This window comes from Papaver somniferum, chromosome 4 (assembly GCF_003573695.1).
Source record: "Papaver somniferum cultivar HN1 chromosome 4, ASM357369v1, whole genome shotgun sequence".
Classification (NCBI taxonomy): Eukaryota; Viridiplantae; Streptophyta; class Magnoliopsida; order Ranunculales; family Papaveraceae; genus Papaver; species Papaver somniferum.
This window is the reverse complement of record NC_039361.1, coordinates 107,197,877-107,219,561: the sequence shown is the minus strand read 5'-3', so window position 1 is coordinate 107,219,561 and position 21,685 is coordinate 107,197,877. Positions and strand designations below refer to the sequence as shown.

Here is a 21,685-nt window from a genome sequence, read left to right as displayed (position 1 = left end):
TGCCAGGAAAAATATATAGAAATATGCACTTTTTAGCACTCATAAGCAACATACCCTATCATCGTTAATCACCTGGAATGGATAAGGCTCCGTAGGAAATTGAGGAGGAGGGAAGCTACCATGAAAAATTTGGCCACGAACAAGTAGTGGAACCCGGTCCCAATATGGGTCATTGGTGTGGCGAGCACGCTTGTTGGAGTCTTTACCAAGGGGATCAGCATCTAACATCAATCGTTCAACACCCTCAGGCATAGACTTCAGGCTAGCAGCAAAACCAGCGAGATCTCCATTGGTAGTTGTCCTACTCCGATAGTTCACGACAAAATTGGCAGAAGTATAATTAGGAGCATCTTCATGCTTATAGGTTGATCAATCGGCCGTAGATCCATGACCCTCTCCTTGGTCCCTCCACTCATTCATCAGGCGGAAAGTGTTGCCATTCCACTGGGTCAAGGCCCGAAGCGGATGAAGGTGTGACAACACCTCGTAGTAGAAAGGGATAGCATGGTTGTATAAAGGAAAGAGAAGACCAAGTTCTAATTGCCCACGAGTAACGATTACTGCCTCAGATGACTGCTCATACTTATCGACATCGGACTTCTTCAACATACCCGTTTGGCCCGAGACTAGGGTCATTTCATAGTTTTGAAGACCAAATTCTTCCTTCAACTGTTCAATGAACTCATCATCAGACAAGTCTTTGGATATCCTCTTATCAGCCCTACATGAAAAATAAGGAGAATCATCAGGGAAAAGGGAATTTATAGCACGATAATCGTGATGAGAAGGACTCTCAAACGAAAACAAGGAATCAAGACAAACAACATTTCCCTCGGAGAAGGTATCAGTCACGCACCTTTTTTCAATCATTGACGGAGAGATATGAACTTTGATGGAGAGAGAAGTAGCCATAGCAGAAAGCGAACGGAGAGATATGAACTTTGATGGAGAGAGAAGTAAAAAGAAGAACCAACCACGACTGTCGCAAACCTCACCAACAGAAACAACGAAGATGAAGACTGAGAAGATAAAAGGGTCACCGGAATTAATGGTATCGGCAAAGAAGGAAGGAAAAGAAGAAGGAATAACAACGCTTGGTTTCTATGAAAATGGCGAACGAATGAAAGAGGACATAAAGGGAGATATTTATAGGATGCAGCGCGTCGACCGACAGCAACGGTTACAAGTCATAAAGGGATAATTAGTGGGAGACTGCATGACGGAATTCTCGGCATGCTCGAGGACGTGGGAAGGTGGAACGATTTTCTTTCCCTCGTGCCAAGCACACGAGCGAAATAAGGGGCATAAATGTAGGTTAGATATTCCACAGGGTTAGGTGGCAAGATCCTAAGCTATGATACACCAAAGAAAAAAGAGCGGTGAAGCACAGGATAGAACAGAACGGCGCAAAGACCGAGGTATCACGTGGGTCGGACGTGATGGCCCAACAGTTGTCGGATGTGACGTGACCTTTATCTCCTGACAGGTCGGGTGAACGATCAGAAAGCACTCGGTCAGACGAAGGAAGATGGTCAAACAAAGGAACAAGAAGAAAGAAGGGCGACGTCGTGTTAACCAGACGATCAAGACTCGACCTCGGGTGAAGAACTATAAAAAATCAAGACTCTATCGGTCAAACCAGAAAGTCGGGCAAGCAGTGCAGGTCCGATAGGGAACAACTAAAATTGATGTAATGTGACCAACATTGTAATTCCGTTGTATGGCGACCTTGGCCTATAAATACAAGGGCTGGTCGAGAGAGAGAGGGAGGTTGAGAGAGAGAAAAAGAAGGCATCATACTCGAGTTTTTGAGCTTCATCATTTGAAAGGAAGAGAACAACTTGTAATCAAAGAAAAGAAATAATAACATTCATTCTTTCACCCCGTGGACATAGGTAATCATACCGAACCACGTATATCCTTGTGTCTATGTTTGCTTGTGTACCTTTACTTCGTTGGATGTAGTGTGTGGTTTTATGCCACTACAGGTACAATGGGCACTTTACAGCAAATTGTGACTATATTTGAAGAAGAAGATGATGATGAAGAGAAAGCAAATTGTGACTATATTTGAAGAAGAAGATGATGATGAAGAGAAAGAGAAACTTGTTTTCAAAGAGAAGAAACAACGTGGTATGTGGTTGCAACACTTTGGATCTGTGGAGCATGAGGAAGAAAAACAAAGTGATCCAGAAAGCTTCTTATTCGATTGTGAGATCTGTACGGAATCAAATCTTCCTCTAAATAAGAAGTTCATCAACAAAGAGAAGAAAGCAGCAGATTGCTCATCAAAACATCCATTCTGTACGGACTGTATATCCAAGTATATTCAAGCGAAAGTTGTCGACAACAATTCATCGGATATCGTATGCCCTGATTTTGATTGTAAGGTAAACTTGGATATATTGTCATGCCAGTCCATTGTGCCACCGAAATTATTTGTCAGATGGTCTGCCTTGCTTTGCGAGTCAGAAATTCTATCCAAGTATGCTCAGGATTTTGCTTACTGTCCTCGTTGCTTTGAATGTGTCTTAAATGAGTGTGGTGATAGCTCTGGTGCAACGAAATCAAAGTGTCCAAATTGCAAGAAACTTTTTTGTTTTTCTTATATGATCCCATTGATTGAGGGGGAGAGTCATACGTGTAGTAGACAGAGTAATGGAGACGCGATCATCATGACAGAGAAAAATGATCTTCTGCTTATGCAAATTGCTAGGGAGAACGCATGGACCAGATGCCCAACATGCAAACATTATGTGGAGCGTATAAGTGGCTGTTATGTCATTACGTGCAGGTGGTTTTTGTTCTATTTTGCTCAACTTGTATTCAATGTGCATGGTGGGCGCTGTCTGAAGCTTTTATGCATGGCTAACTTAACTGGTTATTGTTTTCCTTTTGTTTTACAGATGCAGGACCCAGTTTTGCTATAAGTGTGGTCGAAATTTTCTTTTTTTGATAGGTCAAAAGGAAAAAATCCATTGAAAAAGAGGTACTTAGGGGTACCTCAACCCAATAAATACAACCGATCCAAAAAAGGGAGATCGAGTTTGGAAACGATCACCCAAAGTAGAGAACAAAAAAACAAAGAGCCAAAATAATTTAACAAACAAACCTTACATCAAACGTCTCGTATCCAAATCAAAGCGGCCGATGGAAATATGAATCCCATAAAGCTATCATCATGTTAGCCGTTAATCCAACATGCTAGTGTTTGACTCCGCCCAAAAGTATGCTTGCATCTTAATATCTCGAATTATACTTTCCAAGTTTCGCCTTTTGTGATTGAAAGTTAGTGTGGTCGAAATTTGTTAGATAGCGGTTACGGATATTGTGGTTGTGCAGCTATTGTGTGGCATCCTGCGAGACCTCCTAGGTGGGATTGGGATTTCTATCTTGAAGTACTGATTTGGTGTGTAGGTGTTGGTTTATTTGTAGCTTGGGCTTACTTTTGTTATATTATGTATATGTTTTTTTGAAGCAATTGGTAGTCTTTTTACTACTGTGCATAGTCTTTCTACCGATATGCACTGTCTTATTACCAATGTGCATAGTCTTTTTACCGATGTGCATGATATATTTCAAGAAATTGGTAGTCTTTTTGTTGACAACTCCGAGAAGAAAGATTACAAGTTCTTCAAGGCAGTTGAGAACTTACTAGCTACATTAGGTGCATCTGTCCAGAAACATCAACATCACAAGTTCTTTAAGACAGTTAAGAACCTACTAGCTATATTAGGTACATCTGTATTTGAAGAAGTTGCTGGCTGGTTTTAAAGATTTCACCGGTGGGTGTTACATTGTTAAACGCAGCTAAGAATGTTGCAGATTCGAACTACTTTGTGCATTCTTAGGCTCCTAATGATTTCGGGATCTTGTTTTTGGTTTAAATCAATTTAAGAGTTTTTGGTTTAAATCAATTTAAGATATTGAATTTCTTGTTAGTTATCGGACAAGTAGACTTGTATTGGTTAAGAGTATGCTAATCACTTACAATTGTATAGATATGTGATTTCATTTGCAGTTTGCATAGAGAAAAAACAAAAGAACAATCTAACAAGGAGAAGTGCTTGTCACTAGGGCGCGGAGATCCCAAAACGTGAATGTCGTTCCATGAGATCCAGTTATAAGTTATAACTTGCCACAGAGCCACCTCCTCCGGTGAGTTACGTGAGTAAAAGTTGCCACACCATGTCATCATAGGTACCACTTCTCTCTTTATATAGGATCCACCACTTGACCGATCCTCATTACCAGGATAAAAAATAGGCAACTGGTGGAATCCGCAACTGGTATACTTTCCTTTCGCAAGAAGATTCTGGTGTTTGCGCAAAGATATACATGCCGTCGTGATTCGGTTTCTCAATCTATAATAATCTAATCAAGGAGTGGGTACCAACACACTGAATTACATTCAATCATGTTTAGCCGCTATTGGTCGATCGAAGGAAGACCTTTTGTTATGTAATGTTGACGATAAAAATAGTGTAATATATTATACGACACAACTACCCAGCTGAAGGAGTAATCATTTTTCCATCTACCTATGGAGGATGGACGGATGGATTGTTTTATCACCGTGGAGATCTACCCGTTGACCTTTATCCAACGGTCATAAGCACATTAGTTCTGATAAAGCACGTTGTGCCTTGACCACCGGACTATTTTATAAATAACAATAAATTTCCTGAGAGAAAAATTCCATTAGAGAGTCATTTTAGGATGGTAATAGGCTAAAGTGGGAAGCCATTCATTATAGTTGTACATCGTGAATAACTAAGATACTCCTTAAAACAACGATTTTTGGAATTTCAACTTCTTTTCACGTGAATTCTCTCTTTTTCATCTGAATGAATACTTAATTCACTCGATCGATTAGTAACCTTCAAATCCGTTAAGTAATGGCATCACAGATGTCGATCGATGTTGTTCCTTGTACTGGTAAATCTCAGATACTTAATACTGGATATTCAATGAAAGCTTATGTAACATTTTCAGCGGGTAATGGTGATTATGTCAAGGGTGTAGTTGAACTAGCAAAGAGTTTACGTAAAGTTAAGAGTGCTTACCCTTTGGTTGTTGCCATGCTACCTGATGTGCCACGGGAACGCCGAGAAATCTTGAGATCTCAAGGATGTATTCTTAGAGAAGTCAAGCAAATTTATCCACCGGTAAAGCAGACGCAGTTTGCTAGGGTATATTACGTGATCAACTACTCAAAACTACGTATACGGGATGTAAGTAGTTTCATGCACATTTTCATGATTCATCACTGTATAGTAAGTAATGCGCTAGACTTGCTCGGAGTGGGATCTAAGGTTTATTTAAAGTTTCACATGTAATCTTTATGAACATTCTAACCATTCTTACACTCCGCTTATACCCCCTTTGTAGGCTATAAATTAAGGGATATTTATTTATCTTGAAAAGGATAATCAAGTGACAGCAGTCATTTAAATTAATTTTTTTGAACTGGTTAGTCTTTGTACAGTTTGAAGAGCACAGCAAGATGATGTATTCAGATGCGGATATACTAGTGGTCGAGAATATAGACCATCTTTTCGATGCGGCAGATGGATATTTCTACGCTGTGATGGGTTGTTTTTGTGAAAAGACATGGAGTCATTCGCCTCAATATTCAATCGGCTACTGCCAACAGTGCCCTGAGAAAGTTATATGGCCTACTGAAATGGGTTCACCTCCTCCTTTGTATTTCAATGCAGGAATGTTTGTGTTTGAGCCAAGCAGGTTGACTTGTGAAAGTCTTCTTCAGACTCTCCAAGACAGTACTCGAACGTCCTTCGCTGAGCAAGTGAGTTTTCGTAGTGTTGAGATACCCTATGAAAAATGTTCAGTTACTTTCCATGGTTCGAATTTTGATTGTCTTCTGTTTTTTAATTTTCATGATATAGGATTTCTTAAGTATGTTCTTCAACCACATATATAAACCCATCCCTCCCGCATACAACTTGATGTTAACCATGTTGTGGAACCATCCAGAGAATTTTGAGTTCGACAAAGTTAAAAGTGGTGCACTTCTGTGCTTCTGTAAGTTCCATAGTGTCAAAATATCTTTTTTTTTTTTGATGATCTTTTTAAGGTTAAAAAATCAAAATGTTACGTAACCAAATTCAATTTGGAAAATTTTCAAATGTAGGGATCAAAACCATGGAGATACACAGGCAAAGAAGCTAACATGGATAGGGAAGACATTAAGATGTTAGTAGCAAAATGGTGGGATAGTTATAACGATGAATCACTTGATTTTAAGGACAATGATGCCATGGTTCCGGAAAAGATACATTCTCAAAGTCTTCTTCGGTTGTAGGTACACAAAATAGACTCACCACGTGTCAACACGAGAAGGCCTTAAAAAGAGGAATGTATCTCGGTCAAAGATCAGTGACTTGTCAAATCAAGTCAGAAAGTCATTATCAATTAACTGGCGAAGATACGTGCACGAGGTAATAGTGCGAGAAGTGTCCAAGTCACGAGAAAGCTATAGGAGTGTCTGGCAAGGTACCACACGAAGCATATATGTAGGCGAAGGAAGATTGCTTGGCTTAGAAGTCATTCGGCGAAGACAGTAAATTATTGAGCAAGAAATAGGATAGCTGTCCCGACAGGATCACATGGGTATCAGCGAAAGAATGGGAAAACCTTTATGGAAAACGGGCTGGGCGAAGGATAAAGCAAGACCACGAAGCTCCCACGAAGAAAAATGAGTTTTCCAGCACTAAGGGTGATATGCCTATAAATAGAGGTCCTTGGGATACGAATGAAGGATGGAATTTTTGGTAGAGTAGGAACCTTAGCTTAGAGAGTAAGATTAGGGTTTTCCTTTGTGTGTAAACTTGTAATCGAGAGTTCTCATTAAGTAAATCAATAAAATTTCTTTAATCAAATTGGTATCTCATGTCTTAGATCTTGTTTACTTACTATTTGGGTGTACTACTGGTTTTCGGTAGTTATATCAGTGATGGCTACTTTGCCGTAACCTGCAGTTTGTAATGTTCCTACACCCTCAGCAGCTGAAAGAACATGTTATACTGAGAAATCCGAAAAGATATAAGCGAAGTGTAAGATTTTATCGAATGCCTGTTTTAATTATTGATTTATGAACGAGGTTTCTAAGGATTTCGGGACCTTGGTGAGTCTCTCTGTTTTGTATGTTCTTTCACTTTCCGAGTGGTATCTCTTTTAAGTATTATACTTCTTGTACTAAGATTGTGTAGTTGTTTTTGGTTTAAATCAATGGAAGGTATTGAATTTCTTGGTAGTTATCGATAAGTAGACTTTTACTGGTTAGAGAATACGAATTAATATTTAAGTATTTTTATTTACATTTTTCTTAGACAAAAACTAAAGAACAAACTAACAAGGAGAAGTGTTGTCCCCTAGAGTGGTCTCCCAGAAAGTTGTAGGAGTGGAATATCGCACATATCAATAAGTATGCGAAGTAAGGATTATCTGATGTAAGCGAGGATGATCGCACATGACAAGATTGAAGTGACGTATTGGATGATGTCAGCAAAATCACGAGTAAAGTGTGATGTTCTATGAGAGGTATAGTTTGTGCGAGAGTGAGTGATTGTAAATGAGCGAATGTATCGCACAGTGATTCCGTAAATAGTGGATCTCTTAGCTGTCATCCACTATGAGGAATCACTATATAAAGGAAAGAAGTTATCAAGAGAAGGAGAGAGATCTTTTAGTGAGTGTTAGACAAGAAACTAGGAGAGAGAAAGTTTATTTGGAGAGCAAGTAAAGTCATTGTAAGATCATTGTAAAATCAATATATCCAATTATAATCTTTGAAAGTTAATACAAGATTCATTATGATTACTTGAATTGTGGTATAGTTATATTGGGGTGTGGTTGTAGGTTTTCCTGCAACTAAATTTTTGGCGCCAGAAACAGCATTGGGTGATAAATCCTGGTAATAAATTCATAGAATCTTGGAAAAAGTAAGATCTAGAAATTGAAGATGGCAAGACTTGGATCTACTATTGAACATGGAACAACAGCCAGAAGGAGTAATAGAATTGCTGAAAGAAGAAGAATTACAAATCTTGACCAACAAGAAGATAGAATAGAAGAAAATAAAGGAAACGAAAATCCAGTTGGTTCTCAGCGTGAACAAGAACATAACAATGATATTGATTATGATAGAGTAAGTGTTTATACTTCGCAAACAAGTTCGATTGAAGAGGAAATACAAAGAACTGGAGATACATGAAGAATTGAGGGGAATGATGAGAATATGACAATTGCAGAGCTTAGACAAAGATTGATTACAGAACGACGAAGAGAAGGTGAATAGCGTGAGAATTTGATACGTCAGAATGAATTAATGCAAGAGAATCTTAGATTGCAAGAACATAGATCGACAAGTGCTACACGATCCAAGTCGAGATCAAGCAGGAGTTCATCAAGGCAAAGTAGGTGTAATCAAGAAGATCCTAGGCGAAGACAACGCATGGAAGCTATTTAAGAAGATGTGCAAATAGATGATAATCCACAGGACCAACAAAGGAGAAGGGATATAGTCCAAGATTTTGGAACTAATCGATATGAGCATCCGCGTGAACTTCTACGTCGCACATATAATGATTTTGAAAGAGAATAAGAGGATCGGAAGCAAGCGCAAATGATACTACATGGAAGAGAAATGTTAAGAGAAGATAATGAGCGTGAAAGGGAAGTTACACGTGTAAGGAATGAAAGAGACAGACAAAGAAGAAGGGAAGAAATTGAAGAGAGAGAATTACAAGAAGCATTACGCCAAAATAATCATGATAATCGAGTAAGGCGACGCGAACATCATCGCATGAATGATATAAAACCAAGAAGGGTTGCACCACAAGAAAGAGAAATGTCCAGACATCGACATGATCGCACAGGTGAAGAAGAACGACATGATAGAACACAGATCGAAACGCACACTGACAGGCGTATGAGAAGGAGATAAGAAGCTGAATAATATGAGGTACAAGAGGCAATACGTCAGAATAATCATGAGAATGGACTGAGGCAAGAAAGATTAAAAAGACCTATGCGTGAAGGTATAGACCAAAGCTTAAGTGAAGAAATTCTTAAAGAAATGGCAGAATTTAGAGAAATGATGACTGCAAAAAGAAATGGTGGAAGGAGACAATTAGAAGAAGCAGTGGAGGAAGCTGGGAAAACTCCCTTTACAAAGCAGATTCAAAGGGCAGTGATACCGGCTAAATGCAGTTTACCAGCATTCACTAGCATATTTGATGGAAGTACCTGTGCGATACAACATGTGAAAGCTTACACACGATCTTTATTGCAGTGGGAGAACAATGATGCAGTAATGTGTAAGTATTTCGCCGCGAGCCTGGCAGGAGAAGCTCTGAAATGGTTTGAAGGATTACCAATATAATCCATTGGATCATTCCATCACTTACATAACGTTTTTTAGGACAATATATAAGTAATAATATGTCAAGACCAGGGATTGAGACGACATTTGGACTTCGCAGAAGAACAAATGAGAGTTTGCGTCATTTGACAACACGATGGAGAACCATGTGTAGTGAGATGGGAAGACGAGTAAATGGGCGACACCTTATTCTTGCATTTATTAATGCTCTTTTCTCTACAGATTTATTATATACATAAATGTTTAGGATAAAGGACACAATAACAATGTTAGAGCTGCGCGAATTTCAAGAAGAGTACATAGCAATTGAGGAGAAACAAAGAGATATGGAGTCATACCCAGTTGCAGTACCTGATGCGAAAGGTGGAAATGCAAGTTTACTTCCAAGACTGGCAAATGCTGTTGCGAGTACATCGCAGGGAACCAAGGAAGGAATATTACAGAGATGGAACAAAATCTAATAGCCATGGGTAGTGCAGATCAAGAAGAATTTGACAAAGAGTATTGAGATAGACAATTTCAAAATCATGGAGGGAGTAATAAAATTCAAAGAAGGGATAATCCACAAAAAAAGTTCAGAAGGTCAACAACCATATTATAGTAAAAAACAAGGAACTGGAAGGATAGTATGGGAACAGATCAATATGCCAAATCTGAACACTACAGTAGATAAAGTATGGGAAGTTGTCATCCTAATGGAAGAAATTCCATATCCACAAAATGTAGGGGATGAACCACCACCTGGGAGGAGAAGCAGAGAATTTTGTGTATATCATCGCTTTCATGGTCACACAACAAGTAATTGCATAAATGTGAGGAAAATCATATTGCGAATGATTGAACAAGGAAAATTGGATCATTTTTTAGCATAACAACCAAAGAACATACCACCACCACCATCAGGAGGAAATATATGTGCAAAGGAGAAAGGAAAGAATACATTTGTAATTGAAGTCGGTGCGAAAGCGAAGAACCTATATTGTAATTCAATTGTACATTCATTTAGAAACATAAAATATTTTCATGACAATATCTTAAGTAGGGTGTATGCGAGGGATGCTGATGGAAGAGAAATTCTTAATCTTGCGAAAGTCTCACCATTGAAAGACTGGCAAAAACATATTATCTCATTTAATGCAGAAGAAACACAAGGAGGAGGGGAATCGCATGAATGTCCATTAGTAGTGAGATTAGGAATTAATCTGAAACCTAAAGTAGAAGATGATGAAGAAGATGAAGCAAACACTTGGGGATTAAATAGAATATTAATAGATCCCGGAAGTTCTGTTGATATTTTATTGTATCCTACATACAAAACCATGGGTGGAAGGGACAATGAGTTGATCCCGTCAAGATATAAAATTTACGGCTTCAATAGAACTGCGAACAAGCCCAAAGGTGAGGTGACTATGAGGATTCTTCTTCAAAATATGCCAACAGAAATTGTATTCTGTGTTGTGGATGTTGAATCTCCCTATAATGCTCTAATAAGAAGACCATGGTTACATAGTATCATGGGAGAGGCCTCAACATTTCATCAGTGTATAAAGTTTTCTTTACCCCAGGGTGTTGGTATAATAAGAGGAGATACAATGGAAAGCAGAAACTGTTAAGAAATTGACATAGACAAATGTGAAGAAAGAGAGAGTAAGCGAAGAAATTGGAAAAAACATGTTGCAGAAAGTCAAAGAGCTGAGAGGTTAATGGTGGACGCAGTATATAATGTTGGACAAACAGATAAGCAAAATACTGAAGCAGGATTTTATATGGGTAGTGATACTAAGCGAACCAGAAATACTATTTCTAAAGAAGCAGAAAGAATACAGAGGCAGAAATTGTGTTTTCAAGACATCAAAGAAGTGTGCGACGGTCATCGCAAATAGGAGGTTGAAAGGGTTATGAGAAATAATATTCTGAAAAGCATCTGCGAGCTTAAGGAGATACAAAAACTGAAGGGAATAAATAAATAAATAATATGAGTAATGGATATATCTAAGCTTTGGGTAATGTGAATTTTATTTCCCAAACTCTGTCCGACATCATCAACTCTACTTAACCCTCTATTAATGATCCTTGCAAACTTTGTATTCGCTATACTGTAAGAAAACTTCGACATGAATTGTATAAATTCAAAAAATTGAAAATGTAATGATGAATTCTAGTTTCATAAAGTAATACCATGTCAAGAAGAGAAAAATTAAAATCTTTATAATAAGACCTTACTAAAGGGCACCAGAAATGATAATTTTTATCAAGATAGACTAGGAATCCGGATGTGGCGTGCAACCTAGTTCGCATACATGCAAGAGGCAAAAAAGTAAGACCTATCGCACGTCATAGTAGGAGGAACCTAGAAATCATGACTCAAGGGAAACAAACACCGACCCTGGAACTTGAGTCATGGAGATTTGGGGTGAGAACAAACCAAAATGCCCATCCGGGAGAGGTACCTTAAATTTTCAGTCTAAGATAATAATCTTAGATTGAGAGACTAAGGTGAGAAAGTCTCTCCTAAGGAGTGTAGAAAATCGATCAGGGCGCCGAGGTACACGGTTCAGTCAAGAGTGCCCGGGGCGTCTGCAGCGTACCTTGCCACTCTTGACAAGTCCTGACTATGATGCACTCGGTCCGAAGATACCCCACTTAGGGTGCGGTCTCGCAACCATAAACCTCATCGGTGTTGGGATGTGAGACTACGAAACCAACTGATTGCTGAATTAACCAGATGGGAAGAGCCATAATCTTAACCCGATAGAGGTAAGCTTCCTTGAAGGGGCAATCAGGGGGAAGATAAGGACGGCACCCTCCATTAGGGAGATGAATTGTGTCAAAATACTAAGTGTCATGGGAATTTTTACTCAAGGGAGTATTAAGACTTATCATATTTATGCGAAAAACCTGAAGAGGAAATAATACAAGAAAAAGATAAGATTAGATCAATGGGCCGATACACTACAATGTAAAGACGGCCTGCGATCGCATCACACAAAATTGAGGCAAGATAAGACCTTTACATAGGAAGGCAAAAGAAGACCTTGTGAGAAATATAAAATTTTATACTAATTTTGTTTTGCAGGAATTTACAGGGAAAAAGAATACCGCGAACATATTCGCACCAAATGAGTAAAGAATTATAAAATAGACTCATATACTATCAAGATGTGTCAATTAACAGAGGTAAGAATGGGAATGCAAAGGGAATGTTAATTGCCCCAGTTGATAGACTCATATACATGCGAAAGAATGATATTTTGGACGTGAACACGAACAAAGGGAATTTATATTAAAGAAATGAAAGTTAATGCTTGAAAAGTTCATATTTTTAAGATTACATGAACATATTCATAAGGCAAAGTATTTACAAAAATTTACAACAAGCGAAAATGATTATCTCCTACTTTTCTTCATTTCGCTCAGCTTCAGAACCACTTGTTTCTTCTTCAGAGTCTTCATCTTCTCTTTCACTGTCTGAAATATCAGAAATATGTTCATTATCAGGGATGTCTGGAAATCTATACTTTGTAAGAGGAATGTTATTCTCAACGCATACTTTCTTAACAGCAGCTTCGCGAGCACGGTTAGCATCATTGCTATTGTTTGAAACCATAATAAGGAAATTCTTCTTCAATTGCTGATACTTAGAGTTGCGAGAAGATAAATTTTTTTCTTCAAAAGCCAAGCGAGCTTCTAATTCTTCAATTTTTCGAGGATAATTCTTCTCTTCTTCATAAGCTAAGCGAGTTTCTAACTCTTCAATCTTCTTAAGATAATTCTTCTCCTTATCTGCGAAATATGAATAAGCAGGTTAGGACACTTAAAAAAAAAATTATCTCCAAAGAAAAGACAAGTATTAAAATAGCAATATTTAACCTTCATAATTGGAAACAATGTCTTTAACCAATGCGGAATGATCAGCTTGAAGGCTCACATTAATAGCTAAATTCTCTCTAGCATCATTCAGAACCCTAGCAGCCCAACTAAATTCAGCTTCACTTTCTATGAGAAGATGAGAGCGAATTAAATTTCTTTCTTTGACAAGGATGTTCTTTTCGCTCAAAGATAAGTTATGTTCTTTTTGAACCTCAACAATGGATTCTTGGAATTTTTGTAGTGCTTTCGCACCCTTAAGATCAATCTCATCTTTCTCATCAATAAGCTTATTCTTCTTTGTTTCCAAAACTTGAATTTTTTCTTGGCTCTCATGAAGACGACGTTTAAAATTATTAAATGTAGTCAATAAAGATCTATGGCTTTTTCTAAGAGCAGCATATTTCATCTTAGTTCCTCCAAACTCAAATTTTCAAATCCTTGGTTGGGATAATTCTTTAAAGAAGAATTAAGGTGTTCTAAAAGGGTTTCACCATCAGGAAGATTGGCAGCCTCATCCGAAAGGTTATACAGGTCTGCGAATATAAAAAAATAAGAAATGCGAATTATCGCATAAAAATAGAAGAACAAGGGAAATAAAGGCTACATAACGATGAGTTCATCATTTGTTTCTCGGGCTCTGCGAATCAAGTCAGAATTGGTTGAATTCTCAACTTTAAGTTTGGTATTTTCTTTCTCAAGTTTAGTAAGTCTCCTTTGATAGTCTAAGGAGATTACATAAGATAAACGGGCTCCCAGCGGGAATGAAAAAAAGTGTTACGATTAGGAATAAAGCAAGGCTAAAGAAAAGGCAAAAAGGCGAGGTTGCAAATATTACCAAATAGCTGATTGTGAATTGGAAATTCGGATTTATGCAGAGGAAGCTCCACGAAGAGATGAATCATCTAAAGCAGGAGCATCGCATATTTTAGAAACCATTCTAAAAGCTCGATTTAACTCTTCATTATCAACAGCAGTCAGAAGATCTCCAGCGAAAAGATTGGACAACTCTTTCAAAGTAAAAGGAATTGATGAATTATCAGAAACAAGAGTATCATCCTTACTAGACTTCGAACTTGAGGAAGAATCATATATTTTACGCTTCCTAGAAACTTCATCCATTGAAGATAACCTTTTTGATGAAGCTTTAGACGTAGGCCTTTTAGGAATATTCTTGCCTTTACTTGAGGTCTTATCACCTAAATACTTCACCTATGCGAACAAGCAAGATAAGAAACAGAGGCAACAATATTGTTAAAATCAAAAAGAGTGTTTCTTACTTCCTTATTCTGCAAAGCTGATGCATTGTGTGAAATCTTAGTCCTCTTAGCAGCCTGCAAAAAAATGGGATTATTATGCGAGATTGATAACATTTATGTGACTATAAGAAATTGGAAGGAACTTATGCGAGACTGAAAACATTTATGCGAATCCCCATACCACTTTCTTTGACTCAGCTTCCAAAAGAACAAACTTCCAAGGTTCATAAGAAGAAAACTTCTCGTGAATAGGAATATCAGAGCCATCCTCAGCTTTACCAGAAATATAAGGACCTTCTAGAATGGAAGGGCAATTAAGCCAACTTGAGTCATTAGATCTGCGAGCAGAACTGTTAGATTTTTCATTCCAATTAACATCTCGCATGATCTTATTATCTTCCGCAATACTGTCGTTTCTTCTTAACGAACGGCCCATTTAGTCAAATTACTCTTTATAATTGCAACATAATAATTGTTGAAGAAGTTATCAAGAGTGTATTCGGTAGGATCAATAACATTATCACAATGCGATTCTTTTCGCACTTCATAAGTATAAGAAGTCCCTAAACCAGCTGCTCGACGAGAATATTCATATGCTATTCTGATCGCATCACCACTTAGTTGGAATATTCCCCGTGCGAATCGAGCATCAGCAAGAATTTCATAGAATAGGGGTATTTCTGGGTTAAAAAGAGGAATTGGAAGAATGGAAAGTTGTCCCGATGAAACAATAACTCTTTGATTGTTCCATTCATCGGAATTAATCAAATCAAGATTAAGCTTGGATGAAAAATCAGATAATGGGGGAAGAGAAAGTGAATAACCTCTCAAATGAAATTCATTCTTCAATCTGTTGAATTCTTTCTCCATTTTCTTGCCAGCAGGAGCCATTTTTAGAATGGGAATGGGGATGGGTAAAAAGAAAATTGTTTGATGAAATTAGCTTTGATCAGAGAAAACAGTAGCAAAGAAGATGAAACAAAAAAATAGAAAGAAGGAAGAAGAAGATGGAGGAAGATATATAAGGAAAGAGTAGTCCTATTTTTCGAGATTTCATTAATTCGAGGAATGAATGGATAAAAACAGGCGATTAAAAGAACGTGTCAAATAATAAGTGGTTAAAAATGCACGCGTAATTAAGAAAAAATGGAATTCCGGAGGAATGTCGGCAAGATAGAATATGAAAAGATATACACATGCGATATTTTAGGATGGATGCATCGGGCTCTCCTTATTGACATCGGGCTCTCCTTATTGACAGTCACTGGATTTACAATTAATGCCTTCTGTTGAGCAAGCATACTGTGGTAAAAGTGTCCTTCAGGAAGTCTAAATTTCTTTATGTTATATTTTGCACCTGCAGAAAGAGGCTCTGCTGGATGAATTGTCATTGACCTAACAGATTTCTTGTTGGAAAAGTAATTTGTATTTACTGGATGAATCTAGTATAATCTATACAGTCTGTTGTTTGGTAAGTATTAGCGAAAGAAGCTATGAGAATTCTAGAATTATCTAGAGACTAGAGTTTTCCAAGGACGTCTATGACTTGCCAAACTAGTGTAAAACGCTCCGGTAGTATAATAGGCAACTAGTATATATACTTTCCTTTTACTAGAGAATTCTTATTCCTTTGAGATTCGGCTTCTCAGCCTATAAATATACGTGCACAGAGTTTCTCGTCTCAATTATATTTTTTACTCAAATACTCACAAAAGAAAAAAAAATCCATTCAGAAAAGAAAAAAAACTAGAAAGATGGGATCACAAGACAGTTTTAGTGGATGCGAGCAACCCGTGGCACATAAGCGTTGTGCAAAAGGATGTGGGTTTTTTGGGACAGCAGCGAATTTAGATATGTGCAGCAAGTGTTACAGAGATCATCTTAAAGAAGAAGAACAATCTCTTTTAGCCAAAGCCGATTTTGAGAAGTCTGCAAACCCTAAGAAAGCTTTGACAACCTCTCCAAAGGAATCAGAGGCGAACTACCCTACCGATGATTCTAATGTTGCTGCGAAGGAGACTACTACAGCTTTGTCGAGTTCTGCATCATCATCAGCAACATCTGGAGGCGAAAGTGGTGCAGTAGTGAAGAATAGGTGTTTGAGTTGTAACAAGAAAGTGGGGTTGACCGGGATCAAGTGCAAGTGCGGATCAGTTTTCTGCTCTATGCATCGCTACCCTGAGAAGCATTCTTGTGACTTCGACTACAAGGCCGCTGGAAAAGAAACAATCGCAAAACTGAATCCACAGGTCAAGGCAGACAAGATTGAAAGATTTTAATTGCATAGATTTATTTTCCAATTTGAATGTAATTTTTTTTGTTTTCTTGAAACATGAAAGATTACATGTAATTAAACTAGCATCTTTCCCGATAATTATGGAATTCGTATATACTTATTATGCAGCATAACTAAGAGTTGAAGCAAGAAAGGTTACACGTAAATAAGATATATATGCTCTCTTATAGCTTCCAAAATGTACGCAGCTTCGTAGTGACAATATGTACGTGCATGAATATCCATGTACCGTTCTTTTCACTACATTCGTATACTTTTTGAATATACTCACTGCAAAAGAGATGTATTGAAGGTTTGCAATGTTATTTTTCTTTTTCTCGGATTGCTTCCTCTTTAGAAGGGAGTTGTTCTTGAATTTCTTATGGTAACTTACTTGCATAAATATATGATTTCATACCGAAGCAATAAGTTTTGAATTAGGACAAGTAGACTTGTACTGGTTATAGAATGCAAAACAATTCATAAGCTTTATTATTTTCAATTGAATTGACAGAAAAACAAAAGAATGAACTACCAAGAAGAAGTGCTGTCAGTACCTATTAACTAAAGAAGCAATACGAGCAGGAACCGTAGGAGGATACCAACCACCAATCAGTCTATACCGAACCTGAATAGAAACGTCTAATATCTTCATGTGGTTTGTAATTGAGTGGGCGAGTTTCTGGTGTTGCAATTTCTGCTTTTTTCCACATCTTAATCAATCTTGTCAGCCTCACTCATACCAAGTGTTGAGCTAGTTATGTCATAAGATAGGGTGTATATTGCAGCATCACTATCCAGTGAACCAGGCTGCACAATCGTTCGAGTTTGCTGAAAGTTATGTCGACTCTTCCAGTCCCAGAACAAGAAGCTTTCATGTCACCTCCAGGCTCCAGACCTCAGGTACACATCACTGTCTCCTTATTGACAGTCACTGGATTTACAATTAATGCCTTTTGTCCAGAAAGCATACTGTGGTAAAAGTGTCCTTCAGGAAGTCTAAATTTCATTATGTTATACTGTGGTAAAGTATGAGGCTCTGCTGGATGAACTGTGTCATTGACCTAACAGATTTCTTGTTGGGAACGTATAATCTATATAGTCTGTTGTTAATTTGGTATGTATCAACAAAAGAAGCTAAGAGAATTCTAGAATTAGCTAGAGTTTGCTAAGGACGTCTATGGCTTAATTTGAAAGCATAACTACTGTGAGACGGTTGGTTGTATGTGAGCTTTCTAGATAAGAAAACTCAATATAAAACTAGAGTATATGAATGACGGTTTACGTAGGTAACGTAGCAATATATTTGTGGTATCATTTGTATTCAAGCAAAATACTAATTAGAAAGTGAGTTTTACAGAGAGAAGTCTGGCTTCAACTTCTAGCTTATTAGAAGCTCTATACGAGTAACTCTAACTACCATGCTCGCATATCTCCTAGCATTATCGAGAGTTTAAGTTTATAAAAATTCTAACATTTCTTAGGATGAGATGGTGTTCCCATCGTCCAGCCATTCCGAAGATCCCAGCACTTCACTGTCGTGTCGTGAGATATATCCAGTTATATAACGTGTGGATCTGCAGCCATGTCCAGAGAGAGCACAAATATCCCAAACCCGGCAAACAGAGTCACAACCTCCGGGAAGTAAAACGTTAATAGTAGCCACACCATGTCATCATAGTGGATCCCACTTTTACCCATTAAGTGGACCCACCACTTTATCGATCCTGATTAACGTGTCATGTCGACCATTAGAGCATCTCCAACTGGAGATCCTCTACTTCCTATATATTTGGCCACGTAGGTTTTATTCATTTTTTTGCAAAAATTTCTTCATCTACGGGAATGTGGAGACTGAATGTGAGGATGGTGTGTATGTCGGTTACTTAGACATCCTATAAGCCATCCTCTGATTTTAGAGGTTGTCTTAAAGGATGTGATGAATCCATGTCATCCATTAATTTTCAAACTAAATCGAAGGATTAATTTTCGGCCAATAAGATGATGACAAATAAACTACCGGTTTCTCTTTCAAGATCTTCCGTTGGAGATGATTATCTTAACTTTCCTACAAATAAGGAAAAACGTCTGAAGGATGTCGTCAATTGACACCCACGTAGGAACCACATTGAGACTCCATTGGAGATGCTCTTATTACCAGGAAAATAAATAGGAAACCAGTATACTTTGTTTTTACTATAGGATTCTTGTGTTTGCGATATTCCGTCGTGATTCGGTTTGTCAACCTATAAATACGTACACATACTTTCTCATCTCAGCTATATTTTCCATTCAGAAAAAAAAAACTAGAAAGATGGGATCTTTTTTTTTTTTTACTCGGTCAATAAAATTAAAAATAAACGAAAACTGTACAGGGACTAGATTAAACTAGCGCTAGCCGTGAGGCCACCACTAGTCCAACCTATTTGAAACGAAAGTATACCTCTCCAGGCCACTCTACAGATAGAATAAAGCCTGGCCTACCCTCATAAAACTCAAAAAATATCTTCAGCCACCAAACATGCTTGTTTGGCCAAAGCATCTGGTGAAAAATTAACTTCTCTATAGTTATGAACATAACGAATGTTATTATAAAAAAATTTCGCGAGCTTCCACTTTGAAACTAGATGCCAAGGAAATTCACCCCTTCTGAAAAGCTTGAATGCAACTCATCGAATCCGAACGAATGCAAAGGTTTTTAATATTCCACCTCTTTGCTAGCATCGCTCCATAAATTATAGCACACACTTCCGCAAAAAAATTGGTTTGACAGCCAAGGCGAACCGATAGAACTCCTAGAACCGCTGCATTAGCATCTCTAAAAGTGACACCAGCTCCAGCTTGGCTGGATTTCCAAGTGAGGCACCATCACAACAAATCATTATTTCACCAGGATTAGGAGGAAACCAACTAACCTCTTTCGGAGTTGAAAACTTGCTTGATCTATGTTGCACCCTGTAATATTTAAAGATACGAAGATCTTCTTGCGTATTATACATATGGCCCTTTATTCGAATCGAGATATCATGGATAACCTGGTAAAATCTACCTTTCAAACCAAGCTAATGCATCTTAAAATCTTCAAAAAAACACCTTGTTGCGCATCTTCCATAATTCCGTGACAATTGCAAGATTAACAACTAGCCATAAATCCTTTATCATCTTGATCCGGCCTTTGGAAACCTTGTAAGAGGCCACCCGATCTTCATTGGGTTGCAGATTAAAGATAGTTTCCACCCAAGCCCAGATTCTCTTAGCAACTCTGCAATGCCAAGTGATATGGCTTATTGTCTCATCATTCTTCCTACACAGGAGGCAAATCCTAAGCATACTGCTACCAGTCTTCTTGATAATATTATCTTCAGTTAACATTGTTTCGTCCAAATTTTCCAATATTGCACACTCAAAGCAGGATGTACAACTTGCCTAGTGAACAAAGATGCAATAGGTAAAACTTCAGCGGCCGCCTTAATGGCAGCCTTTGCAGACTTGACTAAAAAAACGCCCTTGTTATACAAATCCCAGATTTTGTAATCATCTCCACCAGCAATAAGCGGTAGATTTTCAATATCAATATTACAGCGAATCATCAAATCTCTCAAGCGAGGAAGTATGGCCCAAGCACCATCAACAATAATATCACTCACCTTTGTTGTGAAATCATTTGGCCCTTTGGAAAAAATTCCAAGCCGCTTCGCAATAGAAATTATTAGCACCATTACCTATAATTGATCGAGTGTGCGTTTGCACATATTTGTAAACCAATTTGATCCCTGGGAAAACCGAGGAACCCAATTTATAATCAATCAAGTTGCCATTTAACTTGAAGTATTTCTCCCTCGAGAATCTGGCCCAAGTCTTGTCTGAATCTCGAATAGAAACCCACACCTTCATAAGCATAGCCCTATTAACATCCAAGAACTTTTTAAAGCCAAGGCCACCTTCACGCCTCGATCAGCACAAATCATCATAAAGAACCGTAAAATACTTTCGTTTCTCAGCATCACCCGACCACATAAAATTTCTAATGGCCCTCTCAACCTGCTTAATACCCGTGCATGGCCACTTGTAGATGTCCATGGAATGAAGAACATAGATAGAAATTACTGATCTAATCAAAACAAGTCTGGCCTGAAAGGATAAAAGCTTACTTTTCCAGCCGGCCAACTTGTCTATAATTTTCTCCACCACTAGACGAACATGAATGTGACGAACAATACCAGGCTTCAACTGAATTCCCAAGTATTTGTCCGGAAAAGAAAAGGATCTTTCCATTCTCAAATAGTTAGCTATAGCAACATCATGAGAGCCAGTGCTACCTCCATAATAAAACTTGCTTTTGGCGTATCTTACATATTGGCCAGAAGAACATTGGTACATTCCCAACATATCCTTCAAATTTTGTAAACTATGAAAATTACCTCTGTAGAAAATAAGAATATCGTCTACAAATAGTAGATGCGTAGGGGCCACACCTTTCTTGCTAACCATAGAGTGCATACTTCGCCTTGCAAAAAGTTTAGAGAGATTGCGGCTTAAAACATCTTCAATAAGGACAAAAATCAAAGGTGAAAGAGGATCACCTTGGCGCAAGCCTCTAGAGATGCTAAAGAAACCTTCAGGACTGCCATTTATCATCACAGAAATCCGAGCCGAATTCAGAATATTAAGGATCCATGAACACCAATTTTCGGAAAAACCATATTGCCTAAAAACTTCAGTGATGAACTCCCAACTCACCATATCAAAAGCTTGCGTAATATCCAGTTTGAGGCCAAAATTACCATGTTTCCTTTACGTGCCAATCTCATTGATCAACTCAGACGCCAAAGTTATATTTTCATGAATATTCCTTCCTTTCATAAAAGCCACTTGCTC

General features: G+C 38.0%; 1 protein-coding gene and 1 pseudogene across 1 annotated transcript; both read left to right on the top strand.

Annotated features, from left to right (window-relative positions):
• Positions 1-4,898: 4,898 nt before the first annotated feature.
• On the top strand, positions 4,899-7,069 carry LOC113272957 (annotated as a pseudogene).
• Positions 7,070-16,176: 9,107 nt separating this feature from the next.
• LOC113274157 (zinc finger A20 and AN1 domain-containing stress-associated protein 1-like) lies at positions 16,177-17,094 on the top strand. Its single transcript, XM_026523635.1, has one exon. It carries the CDS (start codon positions 16,287-16,289, stop codon positions 16,809-16,811), a length of 525 nt encoding a protein of 174 aa, XP_026379420.1. The 5' UTR covers positions 16,177-16,286; the 3' UTR covers positions 16,812-17,094.
• Positions 17,095-21,685: the final 4,591 nt, after the last annotated feature.

Excerpts from the sequence above, each read along its gene's own strand:
- LOC113274157 (XM_026523635.1), top strand. The coding sequence starts at position 16,287 with ATGGGATCACAAGACAGTTTTAGTGGATGCGAGCAACCCGTGGCACAT.